At 44.6% G+C, this 23,128-nt stretch overlaps 2 protein-coding genes across 8 annotated transcripts in view; one reads left to right on the top strand and one right to left on the bottom strand.

The window, feature by feature from the left end:
- Nucleotides 1–98: 98 nt before the first annotated feature.
- On the top strand, nt 99–21,434 carry trit1 (tRNA isopentenyltransferase 1). 3 transcript variants are annotated; one of them, XM_088365429.1, is made up of 11 exons: nt 99–270; nt 5,398–5,540; nt 6,112–6,208; nt 6,310–6,455; nt 6,923–7,065; nt 7,169–7,280; nt 9,008–9,120; nt 9,188–9,265; nt 13,430–13,539; nt 14,051–14,168; nt 21,178–21,434. In XM_088365429.1, the coding sequence occupies exons 1-11, from the start codon at nt 112–114 to the stop codon at nt 21,234–21,236; spliced, it is 1,278 nt and encodes a 425-aa protein (XP_088221555.1). In that variant the 5' UTR covers nt 99–111; the 3' UTR covers nt 21,237–21,434. The 3 variants fall into 3 exon arrangements, with proteins under 3 accessions (XP_088221555.1, XP_088221554.1, XP_088221556.1); XM_088365428.1 differs by lacking the exon at nt 21,178–21,434 and adding an exon at nt 14,575–15,482; XM_088365430.1 differs by lacking the exons at nt 99–270; nt 21,178–21,434 and adding exons at nt 3,958–3,976; nt 14,575–15,482.
- fam49al (family with sequence similarity 49 member A, like) overlaps nt 20,583–23,128 on the bottom strand; it is a 13,321-nt gene continuing 10,775 nt past the window's right edge. For all 5 annotated transcript variants that reach the window (XM_088365434.1, XM_088365435.1, XM_088365432.1 and 2 more), the window contains 3 exons: nt 22,933–23,059; nt 22,443–22,513; nt 20,583–22,181 (listed from right to left, as the gene is read on the bottom strand). In XM_088365434.1, coding sequence (XP_088221560.1) covers nt 22,118–22,181; nt 22,443–22,513; nt 22,933–23,059 — 262 coding nt within the window. In that variant the 3' untranslated portion in view covers nt 20,583–22,117. The remainder of the gene's footprint in view (nt 22,182–22,442; nt 22,514–22,932; nt 23,060–23,128) is intronic.

The following is a 23,128-nucleotide window of genomic DNA, read 5'->3' as shown; positions in this document are numbered from 1 at the left end:
TCGTTTGGTGTTACCGTGGCAACGGCTCCCTGTTGCCCAGCAACGTAGACGCGCCTCCCTGACAGAAACCGCGCATGCGTGTTAGAGTCCGTCTGGCTGCAGCGAGGCATCATGGCGGCGTCCACTCGCTGTATGAAGCGTGCCTTGGCGGGGGCGATTTCGCCGTCTTTGGTGGTCATTTTAGGAGCCACTGGTACCGGGAAATCGAAGTTAGCCATTGAGATCGGAAAACGACTTCGGGGAGAGATCATTAGCGCCGATTCCATGCAGGTAAGATGCATGACAACCCGGTGCAAGACGCCACTTGGAGTGACATGTTCTTAAATAAGACAACAAGGCTAAAAAATGACATTTAACGTTTCTAAACAAATGCCTGCAGGACTTTTGTTCCCCCCGGTCATAGTAAAAGGTTGATTTTTGCTGAAAAATAAAGACAAACATACATCCCACGTCGACACGAATCCTGCATGTACATGCGCCTATTTTCTTTTTAATAAATAGGTGCACAATTAAATTTACTTATGCATACCACACAAGATTAACTACACGTGGGGGGAAAAACATTTGGGTTTTTTTGGGAGACATACCCCGAGATTACGTATTGCATGACGAACGGACGGACGGTACCATTTTGTTATGGACAGGGGCCGGGTGGATTGCGCCATTCATCTAATTTTGATTGACAGCACCTTTTAAAAATGTGCAGTGAAATTTACAGTAATATCAGAGCTGTCAAAATCATTTTTTATCACATCATAGTTAAGTTTTGAAGGAATGTTATGCCCAAATTAATGTCTGATCGCGTCGTTGATGATTAAGTAAAAATATGCCGCAAAAAAAAAGGTAAGTTAATGGTGACAGTACTGTTACCATGGTAACCAGAGCATCCTGAATGCTATCTATGAAAATGAAGGCCATGTACCTCTTAACTGTGAACTTCTTGACTTGACTTACTCTAATTTGCATCTCAATCCAGCAACTCCTGACATTTAGAGTGCTCCTGTAGATTGACATTTATGGTGACGAGAGCCAGAGAAGCAAAAGCACATCCAAAGGCAGATATGGACACCATTATAAAAAGTGAAGCTGAGAGTGTAATTGTTTTTGTTTAATATTTAATCATCAGTCATTTGTTGGACTTTATTTCCTCCCTTAGTGGCTGGGGGATGTTTAGTCACTTAACTGTGAAATGTATCAAGCACCTATTAAAGGTAATCGTTCACCTGAAGAGATGCCTTCATCTGTACAAATTTATTTTGTAATGACACAAACTGTCATTTATATTTATTTAAGTTGATATACTATATCCTGGGAAATTGACTTTTGCTTGCTTATGTACAATGTGTATAATGATAATGTTTTAGCCCTAAAATTGATGACATATTATTTTTTCCCTCACTAACATGGGCAACTATTTTATGAATGATCAAAATGCTCCCACCACTGCTCAGCCCCAGAAAACCCCTGCTGCATACGTCTCTCTTTTTTTTACAGTGTGTGTTTTCATAGATAAGAACGAAGCATCTCCGGTGAGCTCTCGAGCGCTTTCTCTCCATCCTCTCTGTTTGGTTGTCAGGCTCCATCACCATGGCAACCACAGGGCCGCAAAAAAACATGACGGGGTTCCGGTCGCGCCTGGTTGGCACACGCCCGAACGCCAATGATTGCCATTAAGTGGCCGACTTTAACCACGCACTCCTGCTGTTTTTGTGTTGTGTCCTTGTCAGTGGGAGTCATTTAGTGTTGGGGTAACTGGGTTACGCTAATAACGGAATATCTCTGAAGACCGCTGACTCTTCGAGTGGCCTAGTTAAGACGTACGCCGGCCCGAGAGGAAGCTGAAAAAGCGCCATGCGGACGTGACGGGAGAGACTGAGACCGTTCATCTGAGAATGAGGACTGTGTTCGGGTGCGAGCTGGCCCGTGTTGTCTTTGGGATAGGAAACAGTCTAGGCTTGTTCGGGAGAAAGCAGCATTGTGCTGAGCTGGTGCATATTCAGCGCCGCGCTACGCCGACCCGGCGGCTGATAGTGAATGGCCGCTGGGAAGTGCCCATTGTCCCGGATAAAATCGGTTCCCACAGTCCCTAACGCTCCCATTGTGTTGCAATCACGCCCCCTCTTGGTGCCCCCCCTCCCCTGCCGCCCCCTCTCCCCACACTCCATTGAACACGCAGGGAGATATTATTCCCTCATTAAATGAACATGCTATCCATGGCACTCAATGTTTGGCTGTACTATCAACAAACGGGCGATTCCCAAAGCGGGGGTCCGGGGACCCTCGTGGGGTCTTTCAGAAAAATGGAGCCCATTTTTCAGACGCTGGTACAGAGCAAGGCTGACATTTGCTGGTAATTCATCAAAGTGCACGCAGCCCTCGGATGGAACTGGGTTACTAGTTCACGACACCGAGCGACCCGCTGAATGAGCTAGCCAAAGTCTACCCGCCCGCTCCCCCAAAAAAATAGTTTTATTCATCACATGCAGTCAGTCACGTGTGTGATATGTTAACTGAGATATTGTTACCCAAAAAATCTATGTCTTTTCTGCGTGTGCGGGCAGGGTGCCGCCCTCGGGTTAACCGAACGGGTCATGCGTGTGTCCGAGAGCCTTTAGGGGGAGGCGGGTGGCGCTGACCATTTACTTCACGCATGCTTGGGCGTGAAAGCTGCTGCGTTGCTTTCTATGTGAGCTTAGCGACAACAGAGGTCATTTTGTCACCAGCGCCGCCGCCGCCTCGTGATCAGTGCAGGCTGGCCCTGTTTTTTTTTTTTCGTGGTGACTATCCGGATGTGCAGCACCGGCTGCTCATCGACGTATGAAACACATCCTCCAGTTGGCACTTATTTATCCCCTCGCTCCCTCCCACCATCACGTCTACTGTGACTATGACCTGTCTGGGCTGGTGACGTACGCGCCTCCGTCACATTTTCTGATGAATTATCAAATCCCGTGTTGAAACGGAGCGAAGACACAGGGCCGATCAAGTCGTCGTTTCCTTTCGCCACGCTCGTGCGCTTTCATTGAGGCGGCGGCGGCTGCTAGAGTAACGCGTGGATGCGTGGCGGGATGGATGGAGGAGGAGGAGGAGGCAGGACGGACAACGGCATGAATGATTTATTAGTCTGGCATTACTGGGCCATTCCCCACAGAGAGTAAGAGAGAGGAGATGGAAGGATTATATTGTTGAAGGCTGGTGCATTGAGGAAGAAGATGCAGTGGGGGTGCTTAGCATGTAGTTGAGGTCTCACGCAAACATTAAACCAGAGTAGCCACCAGCTTTTGCATCATTAGGGCCACTTGTAAAGTAAATCAACAATTTTCCAATCGCCGCACTGATTTTCTTTAAATTGAGCAAAGTGGTTGGAAATAAAAGCTGAATACCAGAACATAGAATTTTGGCTTTTCAAATTTCTAAATTAGATGTAGAGGCTGGCAAAGTTTGTGGTCACTGGCGATTTTTCGACCATGAAAATTAGCCCAGCAATATTATTTTATTTTTTTTGCCGATTAAAAAAAGCTCATATAGGCCCCAGTAATAAATAACTTTTTTTTGGAGCTGATGTTTGATAGTGGTCTGGCACAAAGGGTGTCTGCTGACATTTAAGTCGTGTCTGCCCTCAGCACCTTAAAAAAAAAAAACACTCTTATTGTAAAGTGCAGGAAGCGAGATGATATCTTTGGCATCATCATTAGCTCACTGTATGAAATGAGGCGTAGTGCTGTGAAGCCTGCTGGCTTTATCTCCGCCCCTCCATCCTCTTGTGGTTGACTCCTATCCTGACTCCTATTTTCTCAATGAATGTTTATCCTTCTCGCTCTCTCGCTCTCTCGCTCTTCCTCCTCCGCCTTGTCTCCTCCGTGCGCCAACGGAACAGCTGTTTTGTACGGCTGGACCATGGCGGCCCACCGCAGGCCCTCTTGGACTAGTCCAAACACTGAGCTCATTGTCTCATCGCATCCAAGCAGGGGCAAAGGTGAGCGAGTTGGCTGATATTTTCCACAATTGAGAAAAAAAAAAGAGTGTTTATCGCTTCAAAACAGCTTTTATTCACCAGCAAGCAGTTCCGACTATTTGTATACAAACCCCAAAAGTCAACTTTACATCAAAAATCTTTAAAGTGGAAATTGGATTTTTTTTTTCTGTTTAAAGATTGGTTTACAGAAAAATGCAGAAATCTCGCTCCTGTCAGAAAAGATGGTGAGCAAAGTGAAAAAGGAAAGGCGGGCAGGATGCTGATGGATAACGTGTGAAAATGGATGGGGAGCATCCTGTTCTCTCTAACAAGTACACAGCGCTCCTCGAGTCTCTCTGGCGGCTTTTTTGCCATTTTTCTTCTTCCTCCCCGCCAAGTTTCTTTGGAAAAAGAGACTAAAGCTTCAGACATCCGTTCATCCGTCCATGCATTCATCCGTGCACCCATCTACTCCTCCTGTGGCTGACGGCGGTGTCGTGCGGTGAATCAGTGAATAATTTATCGGGCCGGGTTGCTCTGCCCCATCATGCTGCACACTCAAAAACCAATACACACGCACATACATTGGATAGAAAAAGTCTACACACCCTCAAATGGCAGATTTTTGTTATTGAAAAAAAAAAATGGCACCAAGATATATTTCAAGTCTTTTTCCAGAAACCAATATGACTGCTAAGCCAGGGGGCAAAGGCCACAGGTATCCAAAGCACCCATCATTGACAAAAAAAAAAAATGTCTGCCAGGCAACACATTTCAACCAGAAAGTATCATCTGCCCGCAAATCTGATACGAGCAATAAATCAAAATTCGCCACATGGCTGCAAAATGTTCAGTTGGCCATGCACGAGTTAAGTGGTTTAAAAATCACTCATCAAAGCGTCAACGCCGCAGCCTTGACACCTTGGTGAGGAAACTGGAATCCAAACCACAGCCGCTCTTCCATTATGCACGAGCTACAACTGCAGTGAGACCTTCCTGTGGCAAATTTGTCTTCTTCTACTGTCACCATCAAGTCTTGCTTATTTCTTTCGCGGATTCCAGGAAATAGTGTAGCAAGAGGATGATAAAAGCTAAGGTCATAAAAAGTGAAAAAACGGCAAGACTTTGACATCCTGCTGTCACATTCCTGCAGGGAGACCCCCCCACCCCACCCCCCTACCAGCTGATTGTAAAATGGTCAGAGGTGGTGTGTGGTGTCACATGTCAAGCCGTTTCACGTGGACTCGCTCTGCCTGCACCTTGTGCCGTTGCGCAAACAATTCAAATCTTACGTTAGCCTCTCTATGGTGTTTCGCATTGTATCCTAGCATTAAGCTAACATATTTTTCCAATGTATGTTTTGCCTGTTTTGCTATGACACCTTCATATTTGCATTTTTTTTCCTTATAATCATTTTCCTTATTTTTTTCCCCTCCTTTTAGGTGTACCACGGTCTCGACATCATCACAAACAAAGTGACGGCGGAGGAGCGCGCCCAGTGCCTCCATCACATGATCGGCTTTGTGGACCCGTTGGTTAGCAACTACACGGTGGTGGACTTCAGGAACAAAGCTGTTTCTCTAATATCCTTCCCTGCTGTCTTACGCTCCCACCTCTTGTCACCTCTTTGATTAATAAGCGCCTGTTCCAAAGAGGAGAGTTGAGTCGATTGGTCTCCAACTAATTGGACGGATGCTTTGTGCTTGTACTAAAAAGGAAAAAGGTGTCTTGAGTCGCTGGCGCAATCTGCGGGGAGCCGCTTGCCGCACAGATGTGGAGGGAGGAGGCTGTATTATTAGAAAAGCACACACACCGAGTCACTCTTCACTTGCTCACCCACTCGCTGATGTGACGAGGGCGATGCGGCAGCTCCAAGAATAGCCTGTGAGTGACTGGAACCTACTGAGAGGAACGGACGGGGAAATGGTGTAAATACAGATAAGAGGAGGTACAAACAAAAAAGTCAGGCCCGTAATGCGGCAACGTTGGAAGGGTGAAGTTGAGAAGCGGCTCGTGTGTTGAGCGGGCGTACTGACATCATCATACGCTATGATTAGAATTCAATTTACAAATGTTTTGTTTTTATTTCGGGAATATTTCTTTGCAAACGATAATAATAACCAGGACAGAAGTTTTCCCTTAACGCTATCTGACATCGATGACATGCATCATCAGAATAAACTGCCCATCGTTGTTGGAGGAACAAATTATTACATTGAGTCCCTGCTGTGGCGAGTCCTACTCGACGCCGGGGTGAGTTTTTTTGTTACTAATCATCAAAGCATTTCATGACTGTAATTTCCAATTTTTATTCATAGAAATATGTTTTCTGTTTACCCGTGGTGTCTATTAAGCGGGACGATTCAGAGGGGGATGGAGACACGGACAGGAAGTTGGAACTGGAGAAACTGGAAGGAGCCGAGCTGCACAAGCGACTGATGGAAGTGGACCCCAAAATGGCCGCCATGTTGCACCCCAACGACAAGCGCAAAATTGCCAGGTAATCCATACTGATAATGTTCATAACACGATGGAATCCATAGAGGCAATACTATTTAATAATATAATAATACATAAAATAATATATTAAAATAAATATGAGATAAATATAGAATAAATATATATATATCATATTAGAATATAATTGTTAATGCTCAGTTTTCAGCGGCAGGCAGTGAGAGATTTATTTTGCACGCGCACAGACACGGCACACTCGTTTGATGAGTTGCAGTTTGTGCACTCAGGTCTTTTGTGCAATGCAGGTTAGGTTACCCTGCTCCTGCTCCTGCTGCCGCTTCTGTCCGGCTCTTCTCTGTTATTTACTGAATGCAGGACAGCCAACCAATCACGCTACTAAGAAGATTTCTAGTGTTGTCACTTCCAAGGACATGTGTTGAATTCATAAAAAAACATGGTGTGTGTATCTTTATGTATTATTAAGCCTCTCTTTCTTTTCTGGCTCCACAGAAGCCTGCAGATCCACCAAGAAACAGGCGTTCCTCACAGTTCATGGCTGGAGGAGCAGCGAGACCAGCAGGGCGGCGCCGCTCTGGGGGGTCCGCTAAGGTACCCAGACCCTTGCATCTTTTGGCTCCACGCCGACATGAACGGTAGGAGTGGCCATTGAATGAATGATTGAACGAATGGATGGATCCCCACCACAGTTGTAGACATGCCCTATTTTATCCTCCTCATTATTTCTTTGTTCTCCAGCTCTGGACAAGCGCCTGGACGCTCGTGTCGATGAGATGTTGTCAACCGGCTTGATAGAGGAGCTCAGGGACTTCCATGTCCACTTCAATCAGCAGAAAGTGCGAAATGACAGGTGAGAAAATCAATGCAGCAAAAAAAAAACATGTCAATTTTACTTTCAATCAGCATCAATATCCAGCTCAACAGATTTTTTTTTTTTTGGGTCCCAAACCTTGCTAACCATCTCCTTAAGTTAGTGAGCGGATTTGTCGGTCCATCAAGTTCAAGACTACATTCCCATCTCCCTCTGGAAATTAATGATCCATCACATCGGAAGGATCTCTTCTTCTCCTTGAAACCAGCGCGGCGGCAAACTCAGCCAAGCGACCGTGCTATTATTTATACCCTCCTTCCCAGTCTTGACAGGTCACACTGTACCCTGTGGCTTCTCAAAGAGCTGGAGGACACAATGGGGATCGCCACCAGTAGTTGCGGCTTTTCATTCTTGTGTGGGAGTGAAAGTGGGAGTGGGACACTTCCCTAGAAGCTGCCTGTTTGCCATCCCACCATTTCAGTCCACAAGCTTCTCTTGTAGCATATCAGCAGTATGGTCAGGCAGGCACTTTACTCCCCTTCCTCCTTCCCCCCCCAGTCTGCAACTCCTTTCCTCTTATGACTCCATCCCCCCCCCCCCCCGGCTGGCTTGTACCGCAAGACATCAAGGTCAAATCTCTCTCCCCTGTCCTCCGTCGTTGCTTTTCACCTTCCGTTGAATCGACATTTCCTGCGCTCTGTCGCTATTCTCGGATTTCTGTCTCGGGTCCGCGCCGCCGCCAATTTATTCTGCCAATTTCCTCGTCCGGAGTATCACAGGGGGTCAATCGAACTGGGTTTTTTTTTTTTTCCCCCCCAGCGACCGTTTCCTCGGTGTTGAAATTAGATTACGCTGCTATTTTAGCAGATCTGAAAGAGGCCAGGTTGCGGGACATAGATCATCGCAAAGGTACAGAGTGAGCTCACGCAGGCGGTTCTTCTCAAATCGAGGATGATTTGAGCAAATTGTTGCGGACGTTGTCTGGCGAGGACAAGCAGCTGCTTTCTGTCTGACCTACCGCTCGGTGTTTTAATGTCACCGCGTCCCTTGAAGGACCTCGCGTCTTCTCACTCTAATATTCTTCGCTCGGGGAGGGTGAAAAAAAAAAACCAGACGGAAGAGGGGAAGGTGAAATTAAAGCTGTCTAGAAAGGTCGTGATGGGTGTGTTGATCCTTTTATGCCCAACCTTCTTGCCTCTTTTTTATTGATACATGGATACTAGTCATTCAAGGATGTTCAAGGATGAGCTTACCTGAAGATCCCAAATGATGTCACCAAACTTACAAAAGTATTGGAACGCTTGAGGTTTCTTTTTAGTTTTATTTTCTAATTCAAATTCGTTCTAATACTTTTGCTCACTTGAAAAAAATGGACCGACCTGTCAAATCTCATCAGATCAAGTTATAATTGGTTTCCTTGTATGTTTTTTTTACATTTTGCTTCCTTGATTTTACCTTACTAACTTATAGTGTACTTCTTTAGCACATTTCTGCAGCAAAAGTTCCTATTTTGTCGACAATTATTTTAATAACGTCATTATTTTTTTTCATGTGCATTACATAACTTTAAAAAGGCACTGAAAATGACATAACACGTGCTGAACAACCAATCACGGTTCAGTTTGCTCACATCACATGACCAAACCCAGAAAAAGGTGAGCCGTCTTTGGTCGTTGTACTTGGCAGGTGTGACATCTTTTGCAATAATACACATTGCAACTCATTCATTTTCCAGTTTCTTTTAAGCACTTGTTTCCTTCTCGCAGTCAAAACTACCAACACGGGATCTTCCAGTCGATCGGTTTCAAAGAATTCCACGACTACCTGACGGCTCCCGAAAACAGCACCCAGCAGGAAAAAGACGCACTCCGGAAAAAAGGTCAGCGTGTTCCAAAATGTTCTTGCATCTTTTGTACTTAACAGCTTCCCTTTCAATCTCACTTTAGGTGTTGAAGCTTTGAAGATTGCGACGCGACGCTACGCTCGCAAGCAAAACAAATGGGTCCGTAACCGCTTCCTCAAACGTAAGTTCTTCTTCTTCACTGCAAGATGCAAGATGAAATTTACATAGCTCGCGTATGTGTATTCATTCATATTAGCGCTGCGAGGTTTGTGGTTGTGTCACTCACACACACAAACACACACACACACAGTGCTTCCAACCATTTTTTTTGTAGTATTTGATGATGGATTATATCCTGTTTGCTTTCATACTCCGGAGCGGATTAAGAAAATATTTTCTTTGCTGATGATGTTTGTTTAAGCGATGTTGACACAACATCTAATGCGGTTGGCCCAACCTATTTTGCTTAAGTCTTATATTTATTTAATGCATTTTAAAAATATTATAACTATAGTAAGCGATTTATCGTATATTGGAAATGTTTATTATCAGCTGGGCAGTGCTTCAATTGCATTGGAAAAACCAATTTCAAGTCTCCTTTTTACACGTGCAGGTTTGTAAAAAGCTGATAGATGCATTCCAGCTTTCAAATCAGGTTGAACTTCAGGAAGCTTTTTTCCCCCCCCCCCCTCGCCTCCCGGTCCCTTGTGTCATCAAATCCACAGAAACCGGCTTTTGTGGTCGATTACCTGCCACCGTCAGCGACACTAAAAACTGCATAAACAAACACACCTCGGCCAAAATCAACTGGTGGTTTGGCGTGTGTACGTTCTTGCGGTGTAAGGTGGGAACCTGCTTGCTCCTGAGTCCCACCGGCAGCATAGCCTAAAGTAACCCAGCCGCCTAATCCCGTTAGACCCAAACGGCTTAAAGCGCACCAGGCCCTCAACCTCCATCTTTCGCGCTCCCTCATAGCGCCTGCACATACCATCTGGTCAGCGCCACATGCGTGTGACATACGTACGTAATCCGTCTGAACTCGTCCACGCTCTCGCAAACTTGCACGCGTGGCTTTTTGGGACGAGGCCCTCCGCTAATCTTTTTGCGGGAACCACTTGTCAGCTAACGGATAAGATCAACTTTCTGTATTTAATATTGGCAAATCCTCCGCTTTACCATCTGATATGTGAGCACCGCGATCGAGGCAGAAACAGCTCTTGAGTCCTTTTGCCTTTTTTGGAAAAGCCAGTTTTGGATTCGTGATCCAAAACATCCACACATCAAAAATGATGTCATACATTTTTGTAATGTCAACGAACTCAAGCAGAAAGATTCACAATATTCGTCTCTGCCATTTGTGAAAAAATAATATAAAAAATATGTATAAATATATATAAATAAAATAATACACATTATTTTCAGATAACTTTATAACCTTCTAGTTCCAAATAAATGGGCTGAAGACTCTCCACAGCAACCCAGGCTAAACCTGGCTTCTCCCCAACATACAAAGCTTGTCTATTAGGTAAGATGTGTCACTTCAACACACTTCTTAAATTAAATAGGTGAATTTGTGAATCATAAACCGCAAATAATCAGGACTTTCTATTTTTGGTTATGTAATTTCATACTTGACTTGCAGGGCAAACGCTCCAGAGAGCCAATTGTTTGCATACAAGCAATTGCATAGTGACTTTTTTCAAGGTATAGTCAATTTGTCACCTCTCATTGTCTTGCCACTTTGACTATCCAATTCTTTGTCTGACTACTGACCTCTTTTCCCTTTGAGCCCAACACACTCGCACGGCATTTGAGCAGGCTAATCTCCTGAAGCATTACCAAGCCGCCGGGAATTTGCCCCGACCACACAGACTCGGGGAAATAGGGTTCGGCGGCGGGGGGCTATGTGGGCCGACGAGAGCGTGTCTAGCTGAGTGGGTCAAAGGCGAGTGAGGATGACAAAACGCCCTCAAAGAGCCACGAAACGCGTAAATAAACCAAAAGCCATTCACACGCACGCACGCACACACCTGCCTGCAAGGTACGACTTTGACCTACTTTTCCAGATAAGGCTTTTCCTGTGGTGAGTAAGAATGAGTAAGCAGGTCATAAAGCTCAAAATCAATTCATTTTAATAGCTTTTATCCTTGTGTTGCATGTATAGCGGATGTGTGTGTGGTCCATTTAATTCATCGACGGAGAAATTTGAGGCGACTTTATTAAATGTTAACTTTTTATGCAGCAGTGACTTGAGGGGTGTTTTCATTTCAATCCCGAAGGGACTGGCGTGCTCACGCTTTGTTGCCGTAACCATACCCAGGTGTATTTTGGACGGCGAGAAGGGGCGGGACGGGTGGGGGGGGGACTCGTGAGCATTAAGTAACAAGGGTGTCAATATCTTTTGCGTTAAAAAGAAGAAGTCCACGCATAAAGGGAAGACAGGTGACACATGAACAGCTTGGGTGTAGGTAATATGATCGAGTCGTGGCAACAGGTGCAAGTTTATACCCTTGAAGCCTCGCATGGACTGTACACATGCACATTTTCTGGGGAGAGCAAGCTCAGACGTTGCCACGGAAACCCAACGAGGTAGTGGATGCATCCAGTTGTCCGAGTATATCCATGCGCCCTGTCAGATCAATGTTTGTTGACACTTGTCCATTTAAAAGCATGAGAAAGTGACCCAACTGCTACTATTTGTGTTAGTGACTCATTAAGGTGCTGTAATTGTCATCCTTTTGTTGTAGAGGATAAAGAACATGCGTGAGAGGATTGTTATACTGTCTGTCTACATGTGTTGCCCCACCGATTGTGTGAAATGGCTGTCTATGGTGTTTTACATTGTGTGGACTGCACCCGATTAACCCAGTACTTTATTATTCCAATAAGTAAACTCAATGTTTTTTTTTTTTGTTTTTTTTAATACAAGCATGGATGGCCTTATTGTCCATCTAGCGGTTTGGCGATAAACAAGGGACAAAAGTGGAAGAGGAACAGAAGGAAAGAGGAAGGCGGTCGTGAATGGAGGCATGTGTTGTGCTTGAGCGTGGATGGCGGCCAGCGAAGCGCAGCTGGCCGTTGGGCCTTTTTTTTTTTTTTTTTTCCTTCTCCCCTATGCTCTCCAAACACAACTTGACAAATGACTGCTGGTACGCTCGGTGGCAACAGGTGGACTACTGTTCCAACACGGGCGAGCAGCTGCGTGGCGTCTCCCGTGTTACTTTCTTCTTTTTTTCCACGTGTTTGTCGATTCCTTATCACCACCCGTTTTCGGGTTACGTTTCAAAGTCCCGTCTAATATGTGGAAAGCTTTTATTCCCCATCCTGCCCATTGCGGCATTGAATCGAGAGCCTAAGGGGGGAGGTTTGTTGCAGCTATGCCACCTGCCTATGATTGTACCGTCAACAAAGACTCTTCCTCTTTGTATACCGTATACAGTAACCTGCTCGGAGTTTCCTCAAATGTTTATCTCGTCCATTAGCGTTTAGCCTGCGAGGCGCTATGCTTTTCATAACAGTGTTTTTTTTTTACATGCACTTCACTGCGTGGGTGTGGAATGGATTAGCCCGTAATCAAGTTGGCTATTACGAGTTAATTCCTTTACCGCAATGTGCGTGCTGTCACCTAATTAACTCATTATTAAAAATGTCTCCTCTTTATACTTTGCATCGTATGAAGCCTATCTTGCATGGAGGTGCTCGTTTTTCCACCACTTAAAGGTCACCTTCACCGCAGGCTCCCCCCCCACCCACCTCTAGTGCATCTGCATGTCTTGAGTCAACACAGGCGGTGGCTGTGGATGCACACAGACAAGCAGAGCAGGGATTTGCCGCTCGGGCCCGGCCCAGCCCAGCCGGGAGACTTGCTGACCCACGCAGAATGCTCGTATGGGGGGGTGGAACTGTAAGAGAATGAGTGAAAACCTGAGAGGGGCGAAAGAGGGGGGAAGGGGAGCGGCGGAGGAGACATTATCGAGCCGGTGTGAGTCAGCAGGTTGACGGAGCCGATGGGGCGCGGCACCGACGGCATCGCCGCCGCCGCCGGAAAACGTTGCCAATAATGCGCCCGATCCGTATCCGCTGCCTTGAAACACCTCGCTCGTTACCTGACGGATGTCAAATAATCGACGTTTGATATTCATAGCACATCAAATTGATAATCATACACGTGGCTCGACGAAGGATGGAAGTGGCCTTTTTCTTTTTACTGCGCACGATTGATCAGTATGCTGAATCTTTATGTGCAGGCTATAAATCACCTTGGCCTTGTAGGGTGCTTAATGTGTGCTAGATTGACCCACGCACGCACGCGTGTGTGTGTGTGTGTGTGTGTGTTTGTGGGTAGGACCCGGAGACAGCGTGCCAGCAGTGTACGGCTTGGATGTGACGGATGTGGCGAGATGGGAGGAGACGGTGCTGAAGCCTGCACTGCAGATACTGGACAGTCTCTGCAAGGTGGGGCCATTCTTGCCTCAACTGGTCTTTCTTGCTTTCACTTTGACTTCCTTTATTAACTATCGTTTTTAACATCTACATGCATCCTTTAAAACTGTTATTATTTTTGTCTAATCATTGAGTACAGTGATACTGTGTGAATCATCTACTTTGCGTTGGATATGATCCAAATTCCATCTGCAAGATTCATATTTGCCGTGATTCATATTTAGGAATATATTTATGAGTAAAAGATTTGATCAAAAGTCTTGTTTTTGCTATTTTAGAGTTTCACAAAAGCAGTTTGGCAGAAAGTTTGTTTTTTCTGCTTTTTGGTCGGAAACTCGTGTTTTTGTTGAAAACCACCAATGTCCTACTGCTGATTACTAAAGAATGAAAAAAATCTGGAAAAAAATACATTTGTCCTTCGGTAGGTATCGTAGGGGGAACCGCAACGAACCAAGGGTATCGCTAAAAACAATTGCAGGGGGCTTTTTCCTTCGTAAAATCACCCCAAATAATTTTTCATCAGGGTGAGGAGCCCGCTGTTCCACCAATCAGACTACAAGGGGAGGAGCAAAGGAACAAACGTAGCCGACACACCTGCGACCTTTGCGACAAAGTGATCATCGGCGACCTGGAGTGGGCCGGTGAGTCTGCGGACCCGCGTGACAAAATTAAAAAGGTCGACCCCAAAACTTTCTTTGTTTTAATATTTCTGTGCATCCCAACTTGTCCAAACACAGCATTCTGGTTAATTTTTCCGTTGTGGAAATGAATTAGACAGACAAAATTCATCCATCTCAGGGGGCGGCCATTTTGACACTTGGCCGTGTCTTGAGATGGCTAAGATGCTGCTTAACTCATATTCCACAAAGGTAATATTAATCAGAATGTCATCTTTAGACCAGTGGGAGCATATACAAGAAAATTTCTGTGGTTTAACCACACCAGCTCCATTCCACATAGGTTAGTCCGTGTTCAATTATTAATCACGGCGGGCCGTATTAGTTGGGTCACATCAGCGTCACGTGCAGCTAGCTCTCTGCCCTGCAGCTCACCTCAAGTCCAAGAAGCACCACTTCCACGTCAGGAAGAAGCTCAAGTCCGATGCCGAGACTAAGCGGCCGGAATCCTCCTCGCAGGACACCAACTCAGAACACTGACATTTTTGAAAAGGTCCGTATAGACTGTCAACCCGCAAGTCCATTAAGTTTCGTACCGCACGGTTGCGCTTCGAATGGTTTTTCCGATGGAAACGCACAGCACTACATTTTCCCGCTGCTGCTGCTCGTGTCAACATTTCCACGAGATGCCACGTTTAGTCGGATCATTTATACTTCACACTTCATTACGGAGACTTGAGTTTTGATTCCGTCCGAGCTTGGATTATTTTTTTTTCTTCTTGAATTTTGTGGAAAAGTACACTAGAGACATTATATGGACAAAAAGTTATTTGGACTCCAAGAACTGTGGAGGAATGGAAGAAAATATGACGCTGCCTTTCTTTTATTTTTTTTGGAGCCATGACAATTAGAGCATTCTTTTATTGAAAATTATATTTTTGTACGGCGCACACCAAAGGAGATTTGACACACATACTTTGACCCTTGGATGAAAGACCTACTTGGCCTGAGAACAGGAAGAAAATATTTGCATTACATCTTGACTTTGGAGCACACTTTATCTTCAACTTACAATGGGAGGCATCGCTATTTTCGGAGACAATGCAACAACAGACCATACGTTACTTGGACAAAAGTTTTGGGACAGCTGGCCATTACAACAAGAGGAATTGAAAAAGGAAGAGAAAAATCTAGCTCCTCCATCATGTACCTGAAGAAACAATGTGCCTTACTTTTTTATTTTGCTTCAATTGTCTGTAAAATCTCACTACACAAATATTGTTCACTTTAAATGGATGCAGCCCATTTTGGAATATTTAATAAACATTAAAAACTTCATTCACATCATTGCGTTATTTTCCACCCTCCAAAAACAAATTATTTTAATTTTAGTAGCAGCTAAACAAAAATCTTGACCGCATGAGCAATATGCTAACTGTTTGCTACACTAAAGCAGTGCAAGAATTCCTTCACGGTCATTTGTTTTAGTTCAACTTCCTCCTTGGCAGAGGTAATTAGCCTTTTGCATCTCTAATGCGGAAGTCATCTGAGTTGTGACACTCAAGTCGCTCGAGTTAGTGAGATGAGACTTTTTTTTTCCCAGTCGTCTTTGTTTATGCAGCGGCACGGCTGTGAGAGCGCTTGCACAATATCTGGCGTCCTCCCAGAGCGGCCTTTGTTTAGACGCTCCCGTTCCGCTCTCGTCACCTGTGGCCTCTCCCCTCCCCTTCCTCGCTTCTTCCCGTAGATTCCCGGCCCTCACCCGGTCACCTCGCACATCGCCCGCAGGGCTCCAAACATTTCCGAGAGCTGTCGTAGCTGTAAATAAGCACGTGTGTCCTACTTTGAAAAATCGGGTCAAGTCTCAAGCTTAGCGGTACAGTCCAGGAGTCACATTGTCGCCTGAGAGCGATTCTTAAAATTGTGATTCAATTAAATGGCAATAATTGAAACCAGCCTAGCAGCAGTCAGAAAAAAAATCTGTATTCAGAGGAAATTCAGAAGTAGGTTGCTAACAAAAGATTTACTCCGTTGTGTAATTTTACACTTGACGGGTGGGCCGACGTACCGGGAAACAACCAAGTGTTACATCCTTGGCAGAGGTAACAAAGGTTGCCATGAAACAGCATTTTTTTTTTTTTTTTTTAAGAAAATGCTCTTGGTAGATGAGTTGTTGTTTTTTTTGCTTCCTTTTGTTGAAGGCTTTTTATTTATCCAAACTTACCAGCTGCTGTTTCCTCCTCCTTCTGTTGTCTTTGTACATCATGTTCCAATTTTTCAGTCTTTGAATTCATCCAGTCATATGATGTGCTGTTAAGTACTTTTTTTTTTCTTTTAAAAAAAGGATGTGTATCCTGTCAGCTGGTTTGTTGTGCCACCTTGAGGCATTCACACACGAAAAAAGAAAACTGCAGCAATTCATTGACACAAGGTCTGACCTGAACATGCCCCTGCAGGATAGGGGGGGGGGAGTAAAAGTAGTGCAGCATGCTAGGTCACAAGGCTAATTAGTAATTTGCGCAGCCAGACGCAGTGAATCTTACACGCTCAACTTAAATAAGCTCTCACTTTAAGACTTTTATAAGTCCACTTATTGCAATTTTTTTTACACAATGTAACAATTCCTTTGGAGCAGACAGTGGACCCTCGCTCAGAAGCGTATATTCTTTATCCTCAGCAAAGAAAAAACACAAATATTTTTAAATAGCACTTTTTGGGTAGCTTGGGTTGTATTTGTGGTATTTCAGCTGCTGTCATTTTGAGTCTGGGAAACAAATGAAACGCTCAAGTCAAGGCCCCCGCTATACGTGAGGCCCATAGTGTGTGTGTGTGGGGGGGGTTCCCGGCGGACTGGTTATGTAATGCCGGGCTGCAGCTTATAGGATACTTATTGTGCGTCTAGTCTGTTTGCCCTGGATTTCTGGCTCGCGCGTCTGGCTTTTCGCAGCCGCCAACATATATCACAGGGCGCCTATGGCGGAGACGCAGACGACATCCTTAAATGGTTGTGTTTCAAGTGTGAGCAGATTTTAGCGCAACCAGAAAGAAAAGCAAAGACAAAAAAGTAACATGATGAGGATTGAGGAAATTTCAGGGCGACTACGTTCTCGGCCTGAGATACTAGTGTGTCATCCAGTGACTGAGCGTCCAGGTAATTTGAAGTTAATCCAAATCTCTAATCCCATCACCCTAAACACTCTCTGCCATCTGGCGAGACGAGGAAAACGTGCTGACACGCAGCGAGGCCTCCCGGATGACATGCATGAGGCTAATTGTATTTTTATTTTCATGATTCATCATTTACAACCTTTGAAACACTCATGTCCGTGTTTTGCAGTTATCAGAAACACCATTCGGAAATTGCGTAACTGCGCGGGGAAACACAACACTCTCAGGTGTGACTTACTCGGTCGGCTTTGTGTGTGTGTGTGCGTGCACACTTCCTTTATTGTGTGCATTATGGATTACACAAGCACACACACACCAATGTCTTCTTAACGTCCCCATGAGGGGTGATGTATGCATCCAAGAGCAGGTTATCACTTATTGATGCATGTGCGTGTGTGGCAGCATGAACTCATTGAACCCCACTTTTCTCCTTCTCAGTAATGTGTAGTAGCGGCCATAAGAGATAAAAATGTCAGGACGACGAGAGGAAGAAATGTGATTAGATGGGGCAAGCCATTAAGTTTGATAGGTGCAGCGGACGCATGGTTGCCTATAGTTTCTCCCCGGTTGGCTCCTCGCTCGTTCGCTCGCTGGCTCGCTCGCCGCCTGCTCTCTGCTGCATATTTCCTGCTGGGTTATGTAATTCGGGGGCCGTTCGGTACTTTTTCCCTCCCTCTCCCTTCTCCTGGAGCATAACATGCCTTCCTGTTTTTTTCCCCCAACTACCCACTGAACTCTTTTCCCATGACACACTGACTAATCTCAGGTTGCTTATTATTTTATTGTGTAGCTCACCTTTCTTTGTGTCCTCTATCAGACCTTATATAGGATTTGTGTGTGTGTGTGTGTCTGCAAGTGAGACAAAAGAGGCAGTGCGTGTCTGGCTTTTCTCCTTTGTGGCGGGTGGGCGGGTGCCGGCTCTTTTTCCCGCCAGTGCGGCGTTTTGTGGGAGGTTTTCTTTTTTTTTTTCTTTTTTTTTTTTCTTATGGGGCGGAGCGGCAACAAAGCGTCACAGCTTTCCCGCCTGATATGCAAAAGAAGATGGAATGGGCGGTGCAGGGTGACTCCCCTTCCGCAGCGCTTAACGCATTCACTGCCGGACATGTCTCTGATGAGTCTATTATCTTTTTTTATTCAAGTTGGACATTTAAACCCCTTTGCTGTATTATTCCAGAGGCCATATTATGTGGGGTTTTTTTTGTTGGGAATTTAAAACAATTTATAGATTGTATTTTCACCTGTAGGGGCAGCACTTCAGGAGCTACCCTCAACAAAACACAATGCAGCTCTGTTTGGCTTTCGATTTTTACCCTAATAGTGTTTCAGACATTTTTATTTGTCAGTATACCCCAAGGATCAAGTGTCTCTATTCGTAATGTTATAAGAATGTAGTCAAGAGTGTCGCAGCGCACGCAATCAATATTTGTAGGAGAAAGGGTCAATTACACTAGGGGGCATGCTAAAGAATCAATAGGACGTGTTGCGCAACTCGGCTGTATCGGATCAAGTATCGCACCTGTTGTAGGTCACGACCTGATGCTTTTATCCAAGTCATGGCGCGAAAGTGTCTGTGAGCAATGGCGGCATTTTATTGTATGATGTAAGTGGGCTGGCTCCGAATGTTGAAGCACACACCTTCACATAATGCAGCCTTTTGTTTGAAAGCAGGGTGACTCGGCCGTGCACGCATGTGTGCGCCGCTACGCATGTGTGTCCGACAACTGCGACAGGTTTCTATGGCATCTGCCGGTACGGCACAGCGAGGTTGTGTAACACGAGAAAGCCATGTGTCCTGGCGCAAAAACAACGAGAGGTGTTATATGTTGGTGATTTTTTTTTTTTCCCCTGGCTGCTGGAAAGAGGCAGTATATTAGGAACAGCTTGCGTTGCATAGAAATGCATTTCTAAAGTGGAGGAGTGATATTTTGGCCTGAAATTATGACGAGTGAGAAGATAGGTTGCCTGAAGCGGGCCAAACAAATTTATACTGGTTCGTTTATTGCCATGTTATGAAAATAACCACCATGACTTCCACCTTAAATGAATTATACAAGCCTTATGTAGTCAAAAAAAAAATACTGTTGGCACTTTAGGTTCTCTGGGTAGGCGATAGAAGAAGAAACAAAATTATGATGCCAAAATCCCCAGACCTCAACCCCATTGAGAATATTTGGAGCAGCCTTAAAGGGAAAATCGGATGCCAAGACTTTTTTTCATAAATGAAAATCATTAATGCGTTTTTTTTTTCCTCCTCACATTGATCGGCGCCTAAAAAGTCGTTTGGTTACAAGGCGGGAAAGGGAACCTCCCAGAGGGAAACGACTACGGACTGTTGATCAAATGAGGTGGTTAATGTGCGGTTCAAGTGGAACAAAGGGGAACAGCGGCGGCAGCGGCACTCAGAGCGGGAGCACAGCTTCGGGGCAAAATCTTTCAGTTGGACGTGTTTGAATATCCGAAAATGCCACTGTAGTGCATGCTTGAACGCTTGACGTAAAAACAGTAAAACGTCATTTACAATGACATAGTATGTCTCTCGATAATGACGATAGCAGCAGCAGTAACCCCCCCCACCCACCCCGGGGGGCCCCAATGATATTTTTAGAGTAATGGTAAACATGCTCATCTAACTTCTGAATATGTATTCAAATGGCTGCTCGGCGGAGGCTCATTAAACCAACTGTACATTATGCAGGCCTTATTTAATGGAACCTAATAGAGGCCCTGAAGTTGAATGTGTGCCATTTAGGAAGCAGATAGACCGGTTCTGTTATTATGGCCTGACAGTTAGGGCTCGCTGCCAAACGAACACTTATTTTCGTACACACACAAACACCACTTGATTCAGCTTTGCGTCACTAACCATGTTTTGCATTGCAGTTACTCGCATGTATTGATGTATGGTTGCATATTTTCCTACAGGACCGAGACCGTGGTTGTTTTTTTTTTGTAGAGTAGCATAGCTCACACAAGTCACCATGTGTGTATTTGTGTGCTTCCCCTTCCCACTGGTATGTTAAAATCAACCGCAGTGGATTCCCTTCATATAGTATAGAAGTCCTCAGCAGCATTCGTCATGACTTGATGTGTTTCTTATGTTAAACTCTCACTGACTCCTCTGTGTGGATGCTCCATAAGGACCTGGAATTTCCAAAGCAGTCCTTTGCTCTCATCTAGTGGCGAGTAATAGGAATGCAATAGAAAATACAAATATAAAATAGAAAATAGAGCAGTATTTTGAGTGATGTTGCAATGACACACATCAGCGGGTGAATGTAATAAATGACAAGTTTATTGTTGCACAAAATGTACAAAATAACAAGCAAATGGATAGCCTATCACCCATCCCACCCCAACACACACACACATGCACACACACTGCTTTCACACCCTCCCTTTCACCTTCCAGTTCATTTGCCATGATAAAAGTTGAATCCCTGAAAATAAGAAAAAAGAAAAAAAAAGAAATTCCCCTACCACTACGGCAAGTCTGATGGTCCATTTAGGCAGACGCATGGTCAACGTGATTTGAGACGACACATTTCACCCTTTTTCAGCATCACTGAACAATTAAAAATGAATAAAAACACCTTATTTACACACGTTGGCTCCGACCTGGTACAACATGCCATCTACTTTATACAGACTATGCTTGTGCACATACCCCTGTATAGAAAATATAATTTAAAAGATCAAATCAATGTCGACTAAAAGCCTATAGACATCTGACGTACAGCAATGCTTTAAATTCTTTAAGTCTCTTTTTTCATCGATTTTATTTTGAATACGACTCTTATTGACTGACTAAGCGGAAATAATGTGAGGAAAAAAGTCAAGCTGACTGAATGCGTTTTTTTTCTTGCAGCCGGCGTTGTCACATTTGATGAAGCATGTCTTCCCTTCAAAAGTGGTGAGTGTGAATAATGTCATAGTCTCTCCTATATTTTGAAGGTGTTGAAAGAAGTTTCAAATAGCTTTTCAGTGTTACATGTAAATACATTTTAATTTGGAATTTGAATCTTAAATTGTGGTGTGCCATAATTCAAATGATTGTTGTTCCTGAGAACCAATAACAGGAGGGGGATGAAATGTCCTTCTGGTAACTTGTCCGGGTAGCAGAAAGCAATGCTAAGGCTTCAGAAAAAGAAAAAAAAGCACTTTGAAAACAAACTTAACAGTGCAAAGTCCTCAGCTGGATGACGAGTAAGCACAGTGATAGCTAAAAGCACGTCAGCACCCGTGCAGAGAGCGAGAGACTCAACTAAGTCGTTCAAGTAAAAGCCTGCAACGTCAATCAATGAATGGACTGAAAAGAACGAACCGTGACTTCTTTCCACTGGGTTGATGCTCAATACTCAAAAGTATTGCAAAGCAATTCTCCGGAAATGGTCCATCACATTGCTTCACTGTACATCAGCCCAGCGGGAGAATCCAAAAAGATGCTGTGCAAAACTTACTCGTCTAGACTACAGCAGGAATTAAGGGTCAGCTTTGCGTCGATTCGCACCTAAATTGGCAATAAAAGCGTCCTCTCTTGTCGGTAATTCTACTTATTTTTAATCTGCTGCTTGTCTTTATTTTTTTTAATATATATATCTTATATTTTCTGGCTTTTTTAATCATCTCTATTTTCTTTACAAAACAAGAGACAGAATGGTGGACAGCTGACAATAAATAGAATTCTTTTTCCTCTTCGTGTTATTATTCTCGGAGCTATTTGTCGTAAACAAACGGGCCCTTCGTTGATGTTTGGCGCTTTCTTTTGTTTTCCGTTGGAAGTGCGCGCCCATCCCCGCATCCCTCGTTCATTGCAGCAGCGCCCGGATCTGTTTGGAGGTGCTGTCGTCGTTTAGATGTCGTGTCGTATACCTGAGGGGCACACAGACGTGCATGTGATGACCATATCGACTGCCAATGTGCACGGCTCGGACGGAGTTTTAAGTAGCAGTGCCGCCAATCGCCACTAGATGGCAGTCTTAGTTGCTAGAACACACCTTTGAGAAACTGTGACCTTCCACAAAATCTAAGTTGCCCATTCCATGGTTAGTACGTTTTAAGCAATTTAATGCCATACTCTTCAAATTCTTTTTTTTTTTTCTCAGATGTAGACTCTGATGGACGGACACACACCTCAGCGCGTTGAGAAGTCCCTCCACACTATTGGACGGCTGCTCTTTCAGGACCTTGATGCAGCCCTTCATCTACGCGGGAACAAAGACAACACCGGAGACGAAAGGTCAGCAATAATTCTTGCGAGCCGCCTCATTGCCAGCGGCAGCCCAAACAATGACACAGCAAATATCCAAGGCCGCCAGCGCTTTGAGAAGCAGTCAAGGATGAAAAAGCAAAGTGTTCAATTGTTGTCCCCAGAGAAGGAAATAACCGATGACTGTTTGTTAGAGCGCTAAAATTCAAATAGTATCATCCGCAGCGCTGGAATTGCCTATCACATTTTTGAGAATTTATTAAATAACAATAATTGGTTTTGTACCAAACCAATACAAATATTCCTCTGCCGCCACCTTGTGGCGTTGTGGTGCAAAGGAAATATATTGTTCCAATATGGACTTAGTCTATAACATCAACCAGTGAGAGAATTTCAAGCAAAAAAACGACCTACGTCAATTTTGGAGGTCTTTGCAAACGCCCCGACGGGGTGCACGTGGTCATAGAGGATGATGACGCCCACCATCACCCTCATGCAGAACAACATGGTGTCTGTGTTGGTGAACCGGCAGCGGTACTCCCTAAAAGACACACACACCACTATAGTTTGCGGTGTCTTACATGTTTGGACAGAGAGTCAACGAGAAGGA

This window comes from Syngnathus floridae, chromosome 21, assembly GCF_059516105.1.
Source record: "Syngnathus floridae isolate MCC-2025c chromosome 21, RoL_Sflo_1.0, whole genome shotgun sequence".
Classification (NCBI taxonomy): domain Eukaryota; kingdom Metazoa; phylum Chordata; class Actinopteri; order Syngnathiformes; family Syngnathidae; genus Syngnathus; species Syngnathus floridae.
This window is presented reverse-complemented; position numbering and strand designations above follow the sequence as displayed.